At 40.8% G+C, this 23066-nt stretch overlaps 1 protein-coding gene across 2 annotated transcripts in view; it reads right to left on the minus strand.

The window, feature by feature from the left end:
- POLR1A (RNA polymerase I subunit A) overlaps positions 1-23066 on the minus strand; it is a 55805-nt gene that overhangs the window by 18459 nt on the left and 14280 nt on the right. For both annotated transcript variants that reach the window (XM_043512692.1, XM_038398775.2), the window contains exons 12-24: positions 20742-20969; positions 15592-15846; positions 14642-14833; positions 13225-13374; positions 12445-12628; positions 8330-8412; positions 8086-8244; positions 7531-7629; positions 4780-4932; positions 4452-4534; positions 3418-3583; positions 2629-2850; positions 574-788 (exon numbers count right to left, since the gene is read on the minus strand). In XM_043512692.1, the coding sequence (XP_043368627.1) occupies positions 574-788; positions 2629-2850; positions 3418-3583; positions 4452-4534; positions 4780-4932; positions 7531-7629; positions 8086-8244; positions 8330-8412; positions 12445-12628; positions 13225-13374; positions 14642-14833; positions 15592-15846; positions 20742-20969 (2189 nt within the window). The remainder of the gene's footprint in view (positions 1-573; positions 789-2628; positions 2851-3417; positions 3584-4451; positions 4535-4779; positions 4933-7530; positions 7630-8085; positions 8245-8329; positions 8413-12444; positions 12629-13224; positions 13375-14641; positions 14834-15591; positions 15847-20741; positions 20970-23066) is intronic.

Here is a 23066-nt window from a genome sequence, read left to right on the forward strand (position 1 = left end):
TTCCAGCAACCCTTATTCACACCAGTAGTCCTCCTGAGATCAAGGATGAGTTGCACAAATAAGGGTTGATGTCAAAACACATATTTGTAAATTTAGTGCTTGTGAAAGTTGTTGGATTGTCAGCCCTCTATCCACAGAGCAGATACCCTCTCTCCAGAATAGGGTTGAGGTGCATCTCTAAGGATAATAATATAACACCTAGCTCTTGTATAGCGCTTTTCATCCGTAGATCTCAAAATGCATTACAAAAAGGAGGTCAGTACCATTATCCCCATTTTACACAGAGAAGAGTATCTGTGTCTATGGGAAATTCAGTCCTTGGGAGCTCTGCTGAACATGACCATAAAGGTACCAATTGTGGCCATGGTTTTGTGCTGGACACATTTGTCTCCTAGGAACCAGACTGAGACTCACTAACCATTTCACAAAGGTCAAGACAGAACCACCAGATGGTAAAGACTTTATCACTACCATCCTGGATCCAAATCAGTGTTCCTTGTGTGGGGGGGGATGAGGGGGGTGAGAGAAGAGGGAGAGAGGAAAGAGGCACTGTAAATATATTAAGGTTATTACCTATCACAAGAAAGGTCTGATTTTACATAGTTGCTATTGTTCTGAGCATTCCATTCATTGATGTAATTCTCTACTTCACTTTCAAATGCTTCTGAAACAGATGAAAAATAAATATCTGGACGCCAGACAGCCAGGCTGGGGTCTGGACACTTAGAGGCCCTCTTTAGATATTTTCTCCGGTTCTTCTCATCCAGTTCATACCACATCTTCAGTAACTGAAAACAACAACCGATTGCAAAATGAGCCACACAATTTACCCATACAGCATTACATCAAGCCACAGAGAAGGGAAAAAGATCACCAGTGTGATAGTGAGATAATATCAGATGTCACTTGAGATGTTTATATTCATGATAGCATCTTTGATCCCAAAACACATAACCAACTTAAAGTAGATATACCTGCAATACACACTGATCATTTCATCCACCACTGAAATGCAGCCACTTCTAAGAGTCAATTGCCCCAATATAGTTTAACAATATGCAGTAACACTATGCACCTGTTTAGGATAAAGAGAAGAATACCTTTTCCAATTAGAATTGAAGATGTTCCATAGACAGAATGGAATGAAATATCTAGGGCACTGAAGTTAACACACCTACTTTAATCAATAGTGACATACACTCTTGAATGATCTCTGTCTGTTGCAAGTGTCATCTGAAAAATGGCACTTTTAGGAGAAAAAGGACTCCTATTATATGGGGCACTGGTACAATACCACCTCAGAGAAAAGGGTGACACCACCTGAAATACGAACACCACTTTCCTCAGATCATCAACTGATGTAAACCTAGCAAATCAGTGGAGCTATTCCTGTTTACACCAGCCAAGGCTCTAGCCCAATAGGTATTAAATGGAGAGTTTCCGTTTAGCTTGAGTCTTATCAGTATTGACAGGACAAAACGACGAGATTATATTGTATCAGGCCATATTTCTGTTCTTCAGTTTAAAGGGGTGGGGAGAAATCAGCCTTTCATCTTTTGCATTGAATAAAACACAAGCCAACACCAAACAAAAGCATTTGAGATATATAGTGGGTCAAATTAAATTTCTCATGTAACTCCCTTGTCTTCCAGGGCTTAGCTCAGGGATGAATGGGGCCAGCTCAAGGATGAATGGGGCCCATGGTAAAAAGACGTTCATATGTTAAGTTTCACATTTCATGTAGCTGCATTGCCCTGAAAATTAGTGGAAATGTAATTACATCACAAAATGTGCAAATCAGATCAATGAAAGAATTTATAATCATTTCAGCTGAGCTACCGGCATTAGAAGCTTCAATTTTTACAGTGAGGATAATTATCCACTGAAACAATTTACTAAATGTTGAGGTGGATTCTTGATCACTAGTAATTTTTAAATTAACATTTGATGCTTTTCTAGGAGATGTGTTCTAGTTCAAACAGGAATTATTTTGGGGAAATTCTCTGGCCTGTGTTATACAGCAGGTCAGGCCACGTGATCACAGTGGTCCCTTCTGGCTTTAGAATTTATGAAGCTTTAGGAGAACAAAGTACAATTGAGCTTCTGTGCAAAAAAGAACCCATATATAATTAATGGGGAAAATTCAGACTTGTTATAGGAAAAGAAACCCCACTGAAGTCAGTGGAGTTGCACCTGTTTACACCATTTGCCTGCACATTTGCTTTGTTAATTAGAAGCTACAGAAGACAGGTTAGTGCTCTGAAGTATAAGATTCGGAATAGTTATACTGCTTGAAATACCAGGCAGGGTTAACTCAGCCATTCATCCTTCCCAGTTAAATGGACTTTCATCTAGTTTGCTCTGCATCAATCTGTCAGAGGAGACCTACTCCTTTGTGGATGTTCAAGATCTGAGGGCCTGCCTCAGAGTTCCTAGCCTCTGCCTACCATTAAGCATTTACCAGGCTGACACATTCCATCTCAAAAGATGGGTCTACTTTAGTAGCTCAGCACTTTGGGATAAAAAGACATAATATACAAGTAAAATGGCACGGGAGCCGTTTTCCGTCCCCCACTCCAGAATCCAGTACTCAAGCTTTTAAATCAGTTCATTTGCTCTTTGCATTACCTGTAGGGTTGCAGGGTCTCTGCCATTTATGATCTCTCCTCCTAGGGTCTGTTCCCTCACTCTCGCCATTTTTTTCTGAGAATACAGCAGAAAAGCGCCTCCTCTTGGCAAAGAAACTTGATGCTTGGTTTTCCACTTTTTGATAGCTTTGAAGTGTTGATTTGCTTGCTGAGAATCTATCTTGGATAGAACTTCATCTATGTGTTTAGATTTCTGTATCACCTAGAAAAAGAGACCCAAAGCATGTGTCTTCTAGTTCTCCTTATGATTGTATTTTCAGTTATAATGAATGTAGAGTGAAAAACTAAGACAGAGTTGAAATGGACATATACTGGTCCTCAAAATCTTCAGGTCTCATAACGTGTTCTATTATTTTCCAACAAAAGCTGACTTTTAAAACTATTTTTGTTTCATGTGACTATTACCACTCCATGATAATTAAGGCTGATGTGACAGTATTGAAGGGAAAATATTGGCCATGGAGATGCTGCATAATCTAGGTTTGATTCATATCAATTGCCAAGGTTCGAGAAGAGGGGAGAGTACAGGTATGAGCGTGCCTGAGGCTCCACTGAGAATCAAGCTCAACTCAGTTATTCCTTATTGTGATGAGACACTTTTATAGTCTGAGAGTTGGGGAAATAAAATTTTATATTAAATATAAGAGAGGCACACTCAGACAATGCCATGAAAGCAATTATGCCGTTGTATTCAAAACGGATCTACAAGATGCTACATGTGTGCATGCCTTTCCGATCACCATGTGATTTTAAGATCAGTGTGTTCTACCTCATAGTTATCTGCAATGAAAGGAAACTGCCTGGGTTGCAAGAACTGGGTCCTGGGGATATCTAGCCCGTCTTCACCATAAAGGAACTGCACGACGCTGCCATCGCTGTCCCTCACACTCAGGTCATACTGAACTACCAGCCCTTCCAAGTGCTTTATGATACACCTGCAAGAAAACAAGTGTTGTCAGAGGCTATGGAACAACTAGGTTATGACAGATTTTTAAACTGGACTATTACTCAAGTGAGTATTTTTCAAGTAAGTGTTAGGGACAATCATGAATCCTGGAGGCTGAAACACTGTGTAACCACACCACAGTTATGGCACCCCCCCCCCATTTTCCTTGAACATGAATTGAAGGGACAATCTCAGTGAGCAAGAGAGTAGTTCACTTTATGCTCCTTTTGACCTTTGGCTTCTCTGCTAACAGTAGTGGCGAGTTGAGAGATATGAACACGCATTCAGCAGGAGTGGGACTGAGACCAACACATTTGAGATAGGCCACTGAACATGTAAGGGGGTATTTTGCATCATGTCACTTACTGCTGAAAATTCACTGCACTGGAAATGGGGGGCCTATTCTGAAGGCCATAGGAGTTTTGTCTGAGTATGGACTAAAACTATTTGGCCAAGAAAACTGACACTGCACTCTAATCTGTTTATTTTCATTCCCAGGACTTGCTTTTCCTGGTACAGATAAGAAGCCAAAAGAAAAGGAGTACTTGTGGCACCTTAGAGACTAACAAATTTATTTGAGCATAAGCTTTCGTGAGCTACAGCTCACTTCATCAGTTGCATAAGAAGCCAGTATCAATAAAAGTCAGAGAAGGTAGAGATGAAAAAGACCCATTGGATCTAAGTCCTCAGAAAGAGAATGTTTCTTTTTCTTAGCCCAAAATGGTGAAATTATGCTTTAGGAACCCACCAGCTTCTGGTACAATTGGACTAGATGATGCACACCTATTGCCTAAGTTGAAATATTTCATGAAGAAATACTTTTAAGATGTCAAAAGTTTCCAAGGAGCACCTCCTACCTTTGAAGGTATCCTGATCGGCTGGTTTTGACAGCTGTATCCACCAGACCTTCCCTGCCAGCCATGCAGTGAAAGAAGAATTCCTAAGATACAAGCACAATCTTCATGAAAAAATATAAAACAGCTTCATGTTGCCAGGGAGCATGTTAAGGTAGAGTATGAACTACTGTTCTCAAGAGCAGCACTTAAAAATAGGGTTGGATAAGGCCTATTTGTCTAGATATTTAGAAGGACACTCTCCACGTTAGTATCTGAATGTAAATAAGTTATGGTACAAGTAAGGCATGAAAGAGGGAAATAGAAACAGGAGCCTGAGCAGAATACTTACAGCAGGTTTGATGCCTGTGAGAAATCTGCCAGTCACAAATCCCCCTGATCTAGGGGAAAAATCATAAGGCTGGAAACAAGGCAACGATTTACCAGATGCCATCAGAGGGGGCCTTCGACCTTCCAACTCAATCTGACCCAGCAAGCATGAAATCTACATTGGAAAGATGCATGCAGAAAAGAAACAGAATGACATGCAGAACCTCTAATGGTAAAAAGCTCATTTTTCTATTTTACTCTCTTGGTTCACATAAGTGTAACACCTTTTCCCTCCTGAAAAAATGTATTTATATATAAAGGAAATAAGCACTGTTAAGAAATAGTGAAGTCCAGTTAGGTCATCTTGTCCAGCCTTTTCCTTATAAGGATTTCCTTTGCTCAGTTTCATCACATTACTAATTATGTCCCCTAAAATCATTCTGAACAATTCACAGAATCATCTAAATGTAGGGCTAGAAAGGACCTTGAGAAGTCATCAAGTCCAGGCCCCTGTGCTGAGGCAGGACCAAGTAAACCTACATCATCCCTGACAGGCATTTGTCCAAATTGTTCTTAAAAAGCTCTAGTGACACGGATTCTACAACCTCCCTTGGAAGCTGATTCCAGAGCTTAAATAGCCTTACGGTTAGAAAGTTTATCTTACCATCTAACCTAAATCTCCCAGACTAAGCCCATTACTTCTTGTCCTACTTTCAGGAGACACGGAGAACAACTGATCAGTCTTCTTTAACAGGGCTTTGGAGTGGAGCCCGCAGATCAGCTCCACAGCAGTGGAGCTGCAGGTTTTTGCCTGGAACTGGAACAGAGCCAGAGCACAGCTTGAAAGCCCTGTATATAACAGCCTTTCACATATATGAAGACTTATCAAATCCTCCCTCACTCTTTTTCCACCAAGACCTATTTTTTCCTAAACTTTCTTCACAGAAGGTTTAGAAACCCTGACCTACCATTTTTGTTGCTCTCTTCTGGACCCACTCCAATTTGTCCACATTTTCCTAAAGTGCGCTGCTCAGAATTGGACAAGGTACTCCAGCCAAGGCCTCACCAGTGCCAAGCACAGCAAGACAAATACCTCATGTGTCTTACATGACACTCCTGTTTATACACCCCAGAACATTAGCCTTTTTCACAACTGCATCACGTTGCTGACTCGTATTCAATTTGTGATCCATTGTAATCTTCAGATCCTTTTCAGCAATACACCACTTAGCCAGTTATTCCCCATTTCACAGTGTGCATTTGAGTTTTCCTTCCTAAATCGAGTATTTTGCATTTATCTTTATTGAATTTCAGACCAAATTCTCCAATTTGTCAAGATCATTTTGAATTATAATCCCGTCATCCAAAATTGTTGATGTCAATCTGAAAATTTTATAAACTTACTCTCCATTCCATTATCCACGTCATTTAATGAAAATATTGACTAGTACTGGACCCAGGAATGACCCAGTAGGACCCCACTAAATACACCCTTTCGGTGTGACAGCAAACCACTAACTACTCTGAGTAGTTTTTCAACCAGTATCTAGACCTCATTTCCCACATTTACTTATGAGAATGTCATGTGGGACTTTGTCAAAAGCCCTAATAAAATCAAGATACATCATGTCTACTGTTTCCCCGTCTACTAGGCCCGTACATCTGTTCAAGAAGGAAATTAGGTTGATTTGGCATCATTTGTTCCTTATAATCCTATTATCCAAGTGCTTATAAACTGATTGTTTAATACATTTGTTCTAGTATCTTTCCAGGTATCAAAGTTAGGCAGACTGGTCTATAATTCCCTGGGTACGCTTTGTTCCCCTTTTTAAAGATAGGTACTACATTTTTCCCTTCTCCAGTCCTATGGGACCTCACTCATCCTCCATGAGATCTTGAAGATAATTGCAAACAGTTCCAAATTTGCTTCAGTTGGTTCCTTAAGTACCCTAGGATGAATTTCATCAGGCTTTAATACATCTAACTTATCACTCTTTTGGCTTGTGTACTATCCCCCTAATTGTTAATATTAATTGTGTTGAGCATGTGGTCACAAATTAATCTTTTTAGTAAAGGCTACAGCAAAGTAGACATTCCTCTCTTCTGCTTAGTGTCCATCTTTAAATAGATGTAGAAATTCTATTCTATTAGATATAAATTCTTATTCTGTTCTCATAATAGTATCTGAGCATCTTTCAGTAGTGCATTAAGCAACATGACTGTCATTTGTCACTGTGGTTCATTCTCTTTGCCATCCTCCTCCCAGAGGGAGGATGGCTGGAGTGGAAAGTTATGATGGCCCTTAGTTCCTGTGGAAGTTCATTCCCCTGGGAAAGCTCTATCTCCTACATAGACAAGCTTTACCTTGATGGTACAAAGTTCCATTGTGAAATACAACAAAACAATTACAAGTTAGAACTGGGGTTTGTTTTGGTATTCTTCATTATGTCATCACCTACTAAGGAGTTATTGTTTTTGCTACAAATCTTGCTATTCTAAGAACTGATGCAAAAGTGAAACGTGGTCAAACTGAAAATAATTGTCCCTCACCGTCCTATGTGCCAATGAGGTCTCTGACTCATTTATAATATATTTCCCTAAAAGTTACTCAAGTCAAAATTGTGCCCTCCCAGCTCCCAAAGCTAAGAATAAATACCCTTCTTTGTTACAGAATACACAAGCCATTCCTGAAATAGCCCCTTGATAAGCTATATTTGTAGAACAAACCATGGAAACAAACCAGTGAGTCTTATAAAAACAATTACTTTAATACCTGCATTGTATTTACAGTGGATCCTTTGGCTCCTGACTGCACCATTAACTGCAAGTTGTTCTCTGGGAAGCTCCTGTGGAGACCAAGGGGCATGCATGCCTAAAAAAAAAAGTTTCAAAAGAAAGATACCAAAGAGTTAAAGTTTACATTTCTAATTAAATCACAATAATTTCTGTTGGCAGTAAGAAAAAACATGAAATCCAAGACAAACAGATGTTATTTATAGTTACAGAAAACAAAATTGTTGGTAAGATTTTATGGAAACTCTCATCTAGAAGTACCACTGCAGCTGGCAACTTTGTTGCTAGACTCTGATGACAAGCCAAAAATTAAGAGAGCCTTAAAGGATAAGCCAACTTCCTATTCTACAAAGGTCATCTCCCTCTCAAAAAACAAGATGATTGAGGAACACTAGCAGGACAGTGTGGAAAGGCCCATATTGTGGACAGAGGGATGACTTCAGTCTGCAGGACTGTCAGGTACCTTTTATCAGCATTAAATTAACATAAGAAAAATCTCCAAACATAGTATATATGGATGCTTCTCAATACCAACCTTGTTAACCTCATTGCTGTAATTGTTTACTTCCTCCTTGAATTTCAGATCAACCATATTAAAATCCCTCTGGTCTTTGTGGAGATGGGCATCTTGCCATTTCCCTTGGACCTCTTCGCACGATGCAGTTTCTGGCAAGTTAAATGCAGCTCTAACAGCCTGAAATTAAAAAAGTCTCTTAGGTGCCAAAACAGATGCAACTACACAGAGCAAGGACTAAAACCCTGCTGCAAGATGTATTTACCCTAGTACCACAATGGGTGGACACTTCAATGATTCGGTGTCTTCTGTGGTCTGCTTGCGGTTTGACCAAAATATCTTCAACTCCTGCAGCAGTGAAATAGAAAAAGATACATTGTATCGTGGTCTGAATCTGAATCCTAACTCACCAGGAATTTATGTACTGGACTGCTGCTGGCATGTTTGAATGTCAGAGTGGGGGTAAAGAGGAACTTATCATGAACACCAAGCATCATAGCTGCTTGGATCAGACTCATTGCATTTTAATAGCTACAAGAAAAAAATATTGGGGACTTTTTTGGGTGGGCAGGTTGGTCTCAGGAACACAATTTTATATATAATATTATATGAACAAAAATCACTCACACAAAAGCTATGTTAAAAGAACAGTAAGATTGCAAAGTCAAGCACTAAAAAAAGTTTGGAAATGCCAGAATGAAGGTTGCCTATGCAAGCTTAATTCAGTTCCCTTGTGCACATGCATTATTAGCATCTTTAAACTACATGATCACATGCTGTTCTTTTCACAGGACCCCTGCCTCACTCAGTGAACAAGATGGATGATGTTTACTCATAGAGAGCATCTATTCAATATTTTGTTGTCTCCTTGTTCAGTGCATGCCCCCCATAGTTAGTATACTGCATACTATTCAAACCCTGCTCTGAAGAGATAATTATTCATTTCCTCATGGGCTTTTCTAGGGCACTCAACACTAGAATATCTCAGCACTTCACGAACAATAGTGAATTTATTTACACAACACTCTGAGAGATGACGGGGTATTATCATCCCCATTTTACAGATACAGAGGCACAGAGAAATTAAGGTCAGAAGTACCCATACATTTTCTGTGCCTAATTTGAGACAAAGAGGACCTGCTTTTTTAGGGTACTCAGCATTATATAGCACTTCAGTTGCAGTTGTGATCTGCATTTCTGCAGATGAAACCAAGGGTCTCAAGTCAGGAACCCAGAAATCAAGGAGAACAAAATTAGTGACTACCTGTGAAAAATCTGATCTAAGTGACTCCTCCAGCATCACACAGGAACTCTGTGGCAGAGGCAAGGTTAGAGTCCAGTTCTCCTGGAAAGCATCCAACTGCTTGGTCACGAGACCATCTTTTCCCTTCCTGAAATCCCCCTATACACATCCTAACTTCTGCAACAAGGATTCTAGAGACAGTCTCCTTTGCAATACAACCCTGAGTCAGGCTCAGGGCAGGTACAACCTGTGCACTGTATTAGACAAGGATCTTGTGGGAAAATAGGCAGTTGATTATGTAATAAAAGACTATCATAATACATATGCACAAGAAGGTCAAATTAAGGTTGCACAGGGAATCTTAGTGTAATTTCCTAGGATCTAATAAGGAATCTGAAAAATCAAATTCCATCATGTGGCCTCATATTCACACCTACAACAGCCATCAGCAGGTTTGAAAAGTAAGATCCATCAAAGAGATCTCTGCCACTTGGTCTAATGGAGTAAGTGATTGCAACAGTAAGTTATCCATTATGTGGGCCAGCTGTCGAAGGGGATGAGGCGTTTTGCCAGTGGGTCTTATAGACACTTGCTAACAGCAGAGGAATGAGGAGACTCAGGAATTCTGGTTTCCATTCCAGGCTCTGAAAGGCACAGTACTCTAGCACAGCGGTTTTCAACCGAGGCTCCGTGGCCCACTTGGAGGTGCCACTCAGGGGATCCACCAAGCAGGGGCTGCTCAGAGTCCTGAGCCTCATGAGGCAGAAGGCTGGAGCCCCCCAGCCCCATGGGGCAGAAAACTCTCCCCCGCCCAGGACCATGGAGATTTTAATAGCATGCTGGGGGGGTGGATGGGGAAGAGCTCCAAAAGAAAAAAGGTTGAGAACCCCTGCTCTCGTGGTCATAGACAGACTCATTGCCCATTTTCCCCAAGCTTGACACCTTCTGCCCGATCCCTGCCAACCTGTTCCTGCTCTAATTTGGTCTCTCCCCCCGGTTAGCTCCTTGTTCCAGGCCCATTCTTCTTACCTACTAGTCAATCCCAGTCCCGCTCCTCAGGCATCTCATCCTAGTGCTAGTTCCCTTTCCCAAAAAGTCCTAGACTCACCCTTCAGGATTCTCAATATTCTTCTCACCCATTCCAAGTTCTCCCCACAGTCTCCTTGCCCAGCTGGTCCCAGTCTCTACTGCCACACTAACCCCCAGTTTCCCTCCCACAACAAGCATCCTCCAGTCCCAGTCTACTCCCCCTTTCTCTCCCTAGGCCTGGCTCTTGAATCAGGCAACTTCCTCTTCCATGCTGCCTGGGTCCAGCAGGAAGTCAGACCCAAGACCACAGGAGAGAAAGGCTGACCACTCTCAGTTCTGGTGCACAGCTATAGCCTGAAGCAGTCCAGAGCTGCAACTGCAGGCAAAGTCCTGCCCAGTCCTGAGCTGAAGCATGCCCAGTATGGAAAGAATCTTTGGGAAATTTAGAGACTTACTAGAACTTCACAGCTATTGAGCGTGTGCAAACTATGATTTTTTTTCAAAGGCTTATAATTTGGCCAAACTGGAGGATTTTCACAGGGATGGCAAATGGCACCCTGCTGATACAAAGGTCACTCCTCCGCCTAATTTCGAGTCCTTGCTCCAAAGCAGGGGAGGCTAGAATTTTTCAGAAGAAGAGATCCCCAGGGTGTTGCTTATTTTAACATGAGCAAAACAACTATTTTCCCCTAACCTCATTCTTGGAAACAGCTGAATTGCTTTGGTTGTCACTTTCCAAAAAAATTCAGCCTGAGGCAGTAACTCAACATGGGAAATTTCAGCCCAAACAGTTAAAGATTGGCAAAAATATAAATAACTGAAAACAGGGTCTTCTAATGGGAAGCTTTGGCCAACCTTAAGAATAGGTGGTGTTACCTAGACTTGCCTGTAATAAAAGGGGGTTTGGAGTCAGAGTGATGCACACTACTGCCATCTACTGAGAGTAAATATAATTGATCATATGTAGCTACAGTCCACAGAGTATTTAAACCAAGGATGGGCAAACTACATTGTAAACTGGCCCGGAGAGCCGCACCACGCAGCTCAGCTCTGCTCTGGCACAGGCACTGGGTTGGGGACTGGACCATGTGGCTCAGCGCTGCTCCAGCCGGGGCACTGGGTCGGCGCCGCATCACTCCGGCATTCCCAAGCCTCTCATCCCCAGCCTCACCGCAAAGCCCACAACCCCAGTTGGAAACTGCATCCCTTCCTGCACCTCATCCCCAGCCCTGATCCCGCTCCCGCCCTCCAAACCCCTCAGTTCCAGCCCAGAGCACTCTCCTACTCTCCAAATTCCTCATCCCCAGCCCCACCCCAGAGCCTGCACCCCCACCCCAATTTTGTTAGCATTCATGGCCTGCCATACAAATTCTATTCCCCGATGTGACCCTTGGGCCAAAAAGTTTGCCCAACCCTGATTTAGGCTATTATAAAGTTACACAAGTATGCATGTTTTATACCAATGAAAGTCCTGTAAAATTCTACTCAGCCATTAGCCCAGGTGAGGGACATTTTTTAATAGGCGGGGGAAGAGAAAGAGAGGGAGGGAGGGAGAGTGAGTGAGCACACACAGGGGGTAGATTTTATGCCTGGCTGAGTAATTCACATTGTGATTTTGCAAAGTTGATGCAAAGTAAGAGTTATATCTACAGGGAGATTAACAGCACAAAGTAAATGCAAGACCTAATTGATAACACCTCTGAATCCTTTAACCTGAACATGTGGGTAAGCTTTGGTTACTATGCTGCTTGTTGGGATTTTTTTTTTTTACTTATGTGAAAAAGAAACTTAAAACTTTATAATGTAATTTTGATCTGAACAAAGATTCATTAAAAGACATTATGACCATGTACATGTAAAACATGGAGGACAGGAGATAACTCAGTGATGGATGTACTTGAGATTGCATCATTTCACTGTAGTGATTGGAAGGAACTGAAATGCAGGCCGAATACAAAGAAAGCCATGTTAGGTGAACTAACAGATTCAGCAATGTGTTGTGAAATGTCATGCACAGAACTGTTTCCATTTCTTACGCACAACTGCAGTTTTGTACCTCAGGAGGTACTGCAGTAGTTCAAGGGCTAATTTACATTTCCCATACTCACCCATTGTAAATCCCCTGTACAGCTGCAAATAGGCAGTAAAGAGGCGAGCTAGACATGTAAGCACCTTGCCGCTGGTTTCACCACCATAGACTTCATGGCAACAGTGAACTAGGCCATAGGCAGAGCTGCCATAGTGAGCTTTGTCCAAGACCCCACAAAGTAACTCCCCCTCTCTAATGATAACCTGGTTGACAGGATGAGATGACAGATTTAAACAGTTAGGAAAGTAGCCATTTTGATCTTTGTGTGGACAAGATCCAACTCTGACCACAGATTATTCTTAGTGACTAGTACGTAGAATAAACTATGAGGAATAAAAACATATAACATACAAAATGCTTATGGAGCAATATCTTCTGGTGAACTAGAAACATGAACAAGTAAATTAAAATAGCAGAATTACAAATAGATTTTGCACTTCTATAATACATTCCATCCTGAAAGCACTTTACAAAACAAGTTAAGCAGGTGCATACGAGTTTCCCCCACCTGCAAAATGGGAGAAGGCAGAGAAGATGCTCTTAAAAAAAAAAAAAAAAAAAAAAAGATGGAGTTTATGTCAGAGCCAGGAACAGAACTCCAGTGTTCCTAGCTCCCAGTCCCAAGCTCAGACCACCCCATTCTAGCAATTATAAAAACTTTACAATCCATCTTTTCCTCTTCAGGATTTTTTCTTACTTGTTTTTTAAAAAAAACAAAACAAAACAAAAAACAAAAAAACAAACAAACAAAAAAACCACAAGTCCTTGCCTCTGTGGCCAGTTATTTCCACAAACATACCTGGGATTCACACATTGAATCAAAGTTAGATCCAGGAATTCTGTTTTGGGGCCCTTTTACCCAGGCTTTTCCACCAATCTTAGCTTTCCCGGACAAATTCAATGGGATTTGATTTTCGGGGATTACATTTATTAGCAACGTAGAAACAACCTGAAAAGAAAAACATAGGGCAGGATTAACGAACTGCCAGAAGCCGTCAGTTTTTTATATCCCCCACCCCACTATGGCAAACCAGGAGAGAGGATAAACATCCACACACATGCAATAGAAAGCCCTGCCACTCAGCCATGTTCTGGCAGCTCACCTATCCAACAGCAGAAAACTGCCAGGAGTGTTGGAAGTCTGCACTCAGGGAAGGACTACCCTTTGGTTAACCACAGACACTGAAAGCCCCCAAAGCTATTCCCCTCAATTATCCAGAACCAGCAGGTGTTCCTTTTTGTTTAAAATTTCCCATATTCAAATGATATAATGTATTATTCTACAAAAAGGAGTTCTAGATGCTTCAGTGCAGTAACACTATTGTAAACTCTGGGGCAGTTACTGAAGAGTGCAGCAGTATTTTTTTTTAAATATTGTAATCAGATTTATACAGGGCATTAAAAGTGGTTTCTACCCTCCTTTGCCATATATTAAAATTCAGTCTTGTTACCACATAAGACATACAGGTGTGACAACTGGAAGCATATCTATGGAAAGTCAGAATGATACAGTATAAACAGCACTAGAGGATTCCCTTCTTGTGCCAAGGATCATAGTAACTAGATGTAGAATACATCCCTCTGAAAAAGCAAGAAATACTCTCTAGTAGGGCCTATCAGATATTTCATGACTAAAATCAACATTGTAGCAAACACATCAAAAACAGATAAGACTTTGCCTGTCAAGATGAAATTTAGGAGATTTAAACTGTGATCCAATTTAAAATACACACACACCCCGACCCAGTGAAAAATTATATTTTCTACAGAAAATGATAGAATCGTTTTGATATCAGCGATGCATGAATGAGAAAAATCTCAGGGACTAGAAAAAAGAACACCTATAAAAAGTGTCAAAGATTTTTTGTAGATCCTATCCCAAAAAGGAAACTAAATCACTAAGCAGCAGTTGCATAATTTCTCTGCTTCTGTTCTGCATGTGCATGTGCATCTCCTCCTTCAGCTCATACACTGTAAATCGCGCCACAGTTCTAATTGAAACACTGCCCAGAGTAAGTGATAAAGTGCAATTCCTAGGATATTATTTTAAAGGACACAAAACTGTACAACTCCAGGAAGAATACACATGAAGATATGCAGTGTTGCTGACCTACTGGGACTATGCTTCTCGGTCACTATAGCTTATCCTGGTTTTAATTATAATGCTTTGCTTAGTTCTAAACAGTCTGTTTTAACTGCCTTAACTTTTCAGCTACCTGTTTTCCTGTCCATAACCGCTGTGGTTTCCTAATGGCAGGTGGAAGGATTTTCACTCTTCCCTTTTTGTCTGTCAGTCCTCGATATATCAGCTCCATGTACTGTTCTCTTGTGAAAAAGCAGCCCCGGATCGTCATGCTGGCACCAGAGATCATATGATCCTGGATCAAACCTGCCAGTGGCTTGCCATCCTAAGAGACAAACAAAGAGTATGTGAGGTGGGAATCACATATTAATATCTTCCAAAATTAGCTCCATTATGGGTGTATAAAAGCACAATAGTCCTGGTGTGAGTAGTTCTTTATGGTGACAGCTCCCCTCCCTATACTAAATATCTCCTAAACATTGAGATTTGAGAGACATAGCTGGCCCCAAACTCATTTAAAAAGGACAACCACCTACCCCAACCACTTCTTTAATTCTGTTCGGAATAATGAGATACTCTACCACCCTCACACCGACTTCTAAGTTCACCTTCCCCCAGTCTCCTTGTGATCAGGAAGAGCACGTGGCTGAGCGAGAAACATGTTATGGAGAATGAGTGGAGAGTCAGAACTGGAAGGTATGAATGGTATTTTTAGGGGCTCAGACACAGGGGACAATACCAGCAATCAGGCACTAGAAGAGTTAAAAATAGGAGGAGGATCAAGAGTATTTTAAGCACCTTGTCACCACAGTATGTAGAGGATAGATGTCCAGGTTTCCCCACAAAATCCCCCTCACATGCACAATTTGAGCCTGTGTTTGTAATTTTCATTCTTAAGGCTATGGCCACCAAGATCTAACAATGGAGTATAGTTACTAGTCACCTTTGCCATCCCAAACACACATTATGAAGCAAAGTTACCATTGAACAAAACAAACAATCCAAAGGAGCACTTTGAGGAAGGAAGAGGTTTATAGAGATGTGAACTATTTATTGTCTTTTCACTGACATGGTTTTATTTACCTTAGGAACAAGATACTGTTCATCGGTGCAGGCTAACATGTAGGCTTCTGCCCGGCCCAGCTCGCTCTGAGGAAAATGAGCGTTCATTTCATCACCATCAAAATCAGCATTGTAGGCTTTGCAGTTGGCATAGTGAAGCCTCAGCACCTTTTCTCCTGGCAGGATTCTGGCCCGGTGGGCTTGGATAGAGGGTCTGTGAAGGGTGGGCTGACGGTTCAGTAAGAGGACATCTCCATTTTTAACATGGCGACATACCTATGAGAGAGATTTAATACAGTTCACCTGTTTATAAAGCATCCCAGTCTCTCATCAGAAAGACAATTTTAAACCCACGTGCACAGTCTAAAGCAGTTTTTCCTCTACCATTTTCATTCTGTGGACCTCCTTTGTAAGGGTAAGGGTATCAGGTCCAGTACACTTACCTCCTCAACCACTCTGTTCCCCACTACACCACATTCCAAGACTACAGAAACCAGAATTAGTTCCCCATGTTATCAAACCAGTTCAGCATTCCAGATAAGATGCAATCCCTTCTCTCCCTTCACAGTATGGTTTATCAAAGACTTTAGCATAATACTAAAAAGGAAACTTTTAAAATTCTGCCATGTGAGGAGAAAAAAAAAAAAATCATTTACCTGGTTCCCTCTGAACTGGTTGAATAATAAGAGGGAGTACTGTAATTCCAATATCAGACATCCTAGAATAAGACAGTATGGTCAAGTGGATGGAGCCCAGGACCAGAGCCCAGGGACTCTGGAATTCTAATTTCATTTTTGACACCAGCTTGCCATTTGATCTTGACCACAACACCTCACTGTACCTCAGTTTCCCTTTCAATAGAACAGGTGCTAGAATACTTAACTACTTTGCAGTGCTATTGTGATTACTTAAATTGTTTGTACAAGTGCTTTAAGCACATAAAACACTTAGCATCTGTTTAGTATTTTATTCTAAGGCACCCACAGCCTGAGCAGTTGCAGCAAACTTTCCAGGCATCAAACAAATCTCTTTAAGAGGCTGAGCTTGGCATATTTCTGTGCTGAGTGCTCTCCACAGTCTGGTTAGGGGATGCATTCAGCACGTATTTTAGTAGTGAACTCAATTTTAATGTTTGCTTTGCAGGTCACTCACAATCTAAAAACAAAAAGAATAAGAAATGTTAAGTAACATGACTCCACCAGTCCTTAGAGAGGGGGAATCTATGATCGCTGGAATTCCCCAGCCCTCAGAGATGATTCAATGGCCAGAATAACCAAAAGTTTTCAAGAAGATACTTCAACTCTGACTCAGGGGATCCATGTGAATATTTGGCAAGTGCTCTAAGTACCACTTTATGTCACAGGCCTTTAAGCGTGCTGGGTTGTTTTCTTTCTACCCTTCTCTGTAGAATGTTAGACTGGACGTTCCGACAGCAACTGTTATATAATTTCAGGTTTATAAAAGTGCAGACATTGCTGTAATGTAAAGTGAATTCATTATTGTCCTCCCCTGGAGCACACCGTGGAAATGCCTCCAATGTTCACAACTTTTGCCAAACCGCAAATGATTGAGCACTGCCCTTTCTAGCCCAACACACGCAGCTCTCCTGCTTCTGTTCACTGAATAAATACCACAGTGAAAGTTTTTTTGTAAGGCTTCTGTAGGATTTGTTTTGGATGAGACAAGAAGTTCACATCAAGGTTAGCCCTCATTTACCTCCAAAAATGTATGCAACAGGAGAGAAAGTTTATTTATAGATTTGGGGGGGAGATGTAAGGGAGCTGTAATTGTCTGCCAATCTTCCCAGTGGTTCACTATTTAAAGACATTTCTAGAGTATTTTATTTCAGTCAGAACTGACCATATTCTATACGCTCTATGGTATTTATATGGCCCCCTTTACTGTCATATCTGACAGGTTTCAGAGTAGCAGCCGTGTTAGTCAGTATTCGCAAAAAGAAAAGGAGTACTTGTGGCTCTTTAGAGACTAACAAATTTATTTGAGCTGCTCCTTTTGCAAGTTTTCTTCTGAAAAGGGCAGGAAGATCAGTTACAGGACTGTATATCAGAGGTGAGATGGACATCAGAGGCAACAGCTCAAACATTACATTTATGTAACAGTAACCTGAAATGTAGAGAGCGGTGCTTTGGGTTGGGAGCTAAGAATTCCTGAGCACTAATTCATGCTCTGAAAGTGACCCTCTTCTGATGAGGCTTATTATCTCCTTGTGCCCCAGCCTTCCTACCTCGAAAACGGGGATAATACTAAGACTTCACAGCAGGGTGGAAAGATTTAAATCAAAAGGTGCTTTAAAATTGGTGATTTAATCATTATTTAATCCAGCAAACAGGATATCTTATTTTGAATTTGTACCTTTCAATTATTTTCCTAAAGAAAGGTTCATTCTCATGTAATGGTTATATCAACCAAACATGTTGCAACCAAATGTAGCCTCTACGCTGAATTTAGTGCTTCTTTGTATCCTCCTAGTTAGCACATTATACCCACACAAAATGTATTTAAGCAATTATATAGCTTAGCATACATTTTATTCAGATTCTTAATTTTAAATGAATTAAAATTATTTTTATTATTTAAATAAGCTAATTTAAATGTGCTGGATACATAAACTTTTTTCTTATCAAAACATATTTGGCATTTTAAACCGATTTAACAAACAAAAGTAGTATTAACTGTAGCTAGGAAATTGATGGATTTGTTCCCGGTCACCATGGGCAAGATTTTTCAAATGTACTCAGCTGCCTAATGTTGCAGATGGGGTTATAACAGGTTGGTCTGACCCTTAGAAAGGTAGTAGGGATCATGGCCAGTCACACTCTGTTCATGACATAGCCCCTGTAAAGAAAAAGGTGATCAAGGGAAAAGCAGAGTAGCTGAGGAATGGGAGCCAGGGGCTGATCAGGCAGCTACCTCCTGAACATGATAAAACCAGGTTCTCAACTCCCATGCCATTTCTTAACTTTGAATGAACTAGTTCAAATGAAGGAAATATTCTCTCTGCACTTGGCTTGCTACGCTGAAACCAAAAGTACTGAATATGAAGTCAGCATTTGCTCCATTGTAAAGATTGAAAATAATGCAATACAAGACATTATGATATATTTATAAAGTTTGAGTTGAAGATAAAGATGTTTTCCTTATAGTTTTATATATATTTTAAAAAGCAGTACCCATTCAAATTTGAGAACTCATGTATGCAGTATTTTTAATTTATTTAAATTAAGCAGCATTTAAAAAAATTTAATTGATTTTCATAGCTTATAGTAAGTTTAGATTTTTAGGCTGTCAGTTTCAAATTTATTTTTAAAACAGGTTTATTTTTAAAAAGAAAACTGTATCTGATTTAAATTAAAGAAATCTGATATCCAATTTTTTTTTTTTTTACATCAGGTTTTTATTCACCCTACTTCATAACAACATGGTGAAGGTTTATTTTAGGTCTATGAAGGTCTGAGCTAACTGGACCCACTGAAATGCTAAGTATTAAATACTATCTTATCAGCACAGCAACCTCTGTCAAAAACATGTCGGTAGAAGTAAAAGGTATCAACATAAAAACATTCACCACTTGTACAACATTTTTCATCCAATTAGGTAAATATCCTTTGTTAACATTAAGCCTCAACAGCTGTGAGGTAGGGAAATATATGAATTTTACACATGGGTTGAACTGTGGCATAGTGAAGCTAAGTGATTTAGATAAGATCAGACAGTGAGCAGCAGAGCTGAGATTCGAAGACAAGAGGCCCAGTTTTGGACTCTAACAGCTAGACAACACTGTCTATATCACCGCTGCCTGGCCTGAGCTAGCTCTGCTAAAAATTGCAGTGTAGCAAGGGTAGTGGATTGAGCTAACTACCTGAGTGCATACCCAGTGGTCTAGGCGGGTACGTACTTGGGTGCCTAGCCTGAGCCGCCACCTGTGCTACCCTGGTTACACTGCAGATCTACAGGAGCTGGGAATCACATCTCTCAGCTGAAATGGAGACCTAACCATAGAATAATCTGTTCTCTGTATGTGTGTGTATATCTTACTATATGTTCCATTCTATGCATCCAATGAAGTGGGCTGTAGCCCACGAGAGCTTATGCTCAAATAAATTTGTTAGTCTAAGGTGCCACAAGTATTCTTGTTCTTCCAACCATAGAAGCAACTCATTTTCCTGACAAAACAAGATATCCTACTTTTGTTCTTCCCTCCTCCCTTTACACTCAGCTGAGCATAAAGAGGTGCACAACCTCACCCACAAAGAGCTGGAAACAATATATGCACATTTAGGACAGTCTAAAATGAAGAAGACTTACTATCTGTGGAAAAAGATGGAAAAAAAAGACATGCTGTACAGCTTTGGTCACTAGGACAGTGATGCTGGAGCAATGAAACAGCTTCCTCTAAGTTAACTTAATTAAATTAATGTATCCTTTCAAACAACCTTGTTAAGTGTTATCCCCATTTTACAGATGGGACACTGAGGGACAAAGGGGACATGATTCACCCTACTTCAAAGTCTGAAGGAGCTTGCCACCGACTTTGAAATCAGACTTTCAAATTTGTGTCTTAACAAGGCCATGCTTCCTCTCACTTGCTACTCGGATGGCAGTCTCAGCACAGGACACGGTTTGAATGTGCCAGGAGGCTGAATTCCCTTCTTGCCACTAGAGATAGTCTTTCGAGGTCACAAGCTGAGTCATATCATCAGAACAAGAGAAGACTACTGCACTATTGCTGCTTGTGCTATATCTATTTTATGGGTATGCAGAACTACAGTTGTTAGGATTGTCAGCATGGTACCTTGACATTAATATTAAAGTATAACAAAGAAAAGGATGAAAAAAACTGAGTTTCAGGACTAAAAGAAAACGTATCTAAATCCGCCCAGACCTCCAAGAGAAGCAGCATTCGTTACCTTTACAGGATTGGGAAGTCATATGCAAACACCAAGAATTCAAGTGAAATGCAGGAAGGAAAAATTCCCTGAACCTAGAAGTGGTTCATTTCTCCTCAGACATCCACCTGAACTTCTCTAGCCACCAGATGAAAAGGTGAGGTACCTGGAACATTGGCCCAGCTTCACTTTGTAACCGGCTTCAACAGCCCCCACCTCCAAAAAACTCTTTACCCTGCTGGGATGGGTTTGCACAGTACTCACAATTTTCATTCCTGGTTTTGGGGCTCCAGTGGAAGGAGTGAGGAGCTGCTTAGCTATGGCTTCCCTCTGGGTCTGGCTGGTTGCACTCAACACTGTACGTGACCTGTCTTCATTAACGACCATGGAGGCACCAGGGTGAACATTTGGACCATTTATGACAGCCTGCCTCAGTTCTTTGACATTCCACGGAGTTACGGGCTGAGGGTAAGTCAATTTGGTAGCAAATACCTAACCGGGAAGAAAAACAGGCACAATGATCAATGAACAAGGCACTGCTGAACAGCACACAGTCGACAGACAGCCGAGTTTTTATTTCCAAAAGGTGACGAGCACGTGGAAGAAAGATGAGGCGTGCCCCAGCCATTTCTATCTGCATCCTAACCCACATTAAATCTGCACACCCCCTTCAGGCCCCACAATACTGTTACCATCTCCCTACAATCTATGATATACAACCTTTGATTTACCAAAAGGCATGAAGACAGATCCAACATATGACTTTTTATCTAAGTTTTGTTTAAATCTCCTTATATCAGGAAATATTTTTACAAGTATCAGTAGCCTTTTAAATAAGCCATTTATTTATAATCTTCTTTTAGCTCTAGTAAATAATCAAACTAAGTCATTTTTTCCTAGTCACATCAGTCAGTGCCAAACAAAATAACTGGGTACTGGATTTAGGTTTAAAATGGTACTAGCGATTCAGAATGACAACTCTAGAACCACACTTGAATGCAAACTAAGAAGAAAAATGAAATCCAGAAATATCACAGTGACAAACTACAACCCCATGCAGTATCTTTGGGGACCATTGTATTTAATTTATAAATAGCTTATATAGCGTTGTATTCTTCTCCATGGGGGAAGAGTTATTACAACTCCGTGCCGGAATTAAAACCAGTGGAGATTGATTAACCCTGTGATAGTAAACAAGTCCGGAGAAGCACCACCTCTTGGTTGGTTTGCTTATACTAGTTCAGGCTGGGTTTCCCAGAGACTAGGAAAATAAATACAGGGCTTCTGGTATAAAAGGATGAGCCAGAACTGACTTGTGGTCTTCCTTTCAGCAAATGGACAGGCTCTGCCTCTTGCTGCAGTGCTGGAAGGGGCATGGGCCTACCAGACCCCCCACGTGAAATATGGGCGATTTCTGGTGTATGTGTGTAGGAAACATTGTAGGCTTTTTTAAATATATATTTATTGTTATACATCTGCGTGCTTTCCTCTGTTAAGAATAAATGTACTCTGCTGAGTCACAGTTGTGTGGTAACTTGTATGTGCTGGCAATACACTGTTCATAGCCCAGAGAGAGAGAAAGCAACACATAGGAGTTGGCCTTTAGGCAGACTGACTTGCTGAGGATATCAGTGTACAGCAGGGCACTGTGCAGCCTTAAAAACGCTGTTCAGAAGGCAGTGGGCACACAGGTCCCTGCCCACAATCAGGTGACAGCTGAAGGTCTGAAGTCCTGACTGGGTGCCCCTAGAGAGGACCCCAAAGGTGGTATGCAGGTGCAATTACCCCAAAACTGCGATAATTGCCATATTAAAGAATTTTCACTTCTAACAAATATATTTCTGTTCCTTCTTTGTGGTTTCACTATGACAAATGGGAAAATTTGTTCTTTCTCTGTTTTCCCCCTGAAGACAAGTAGAAAAATCCATTAACTGGAGAGATACATAAGAACAGAAATCATGATTTTAATTTTCCAAAAGCAAAAGGCTGATGACAAAAGAAAAAAAATGAATCAGTCACAGATCCATGAGTCTTAAATAGTGAAATGGAAAAGATGATGTTATGAGAACAGTCCAAGATCCTAAGCTAATTAAACTCCACAAGCAGGAGCAAGGGAAATGTGATTGAATTTAAAAAAAAAAAAAAAAAAAAAAAAAAAAAAGACACCCCAACAAATCACAGTAACATCCTTCCCTATAGACCTTGTTGCACAGGCTGAGAATTCCAGCCACAGTAATTAGCAGAACTTTCAGGTCTTCAGAAGTGCCAGCAAGAGCTTCCCTCCAGTGTAGTTCTCTCTTTTGGGAGGAAACTGCAAGTCACTAGGGAAGGAATTAAGGCCGCTTTGCACCCAGTGACTCAGCACACTACCTTTACCTAAAGCTTGGCACAGGCTGCTGCGATGTTACAAAATGCAACATGCAAAGACCAGGGATAGGAAAATGGGAGCTGAGCTCTACTTAAAACGTTCAGTGGTTGTCAAGCTCCGATGACCCAATTCGGACCTTTCTGCTTCCAATCTCTTTCCCAGAGGCAATATTTAGTATAACAACTGGCAAATTTTCTGGTCTTCAACTATCTTTTTATTTT

The sequence above is a fragment of the Dermochelys coriacea genome, chromosome 4 (genome assembly GCF_009764565.3).
Source record: "Dermochelys coriacea isolate rDerCor1 chromosome 4, rDerCor1.pri.v4, whole genome shotgun sequence".
NCBI lineage: Eukaryota > Metazoa > Chordata > Testudines > Dermochelyidae > Dermochelys > Dermochelys coriacea.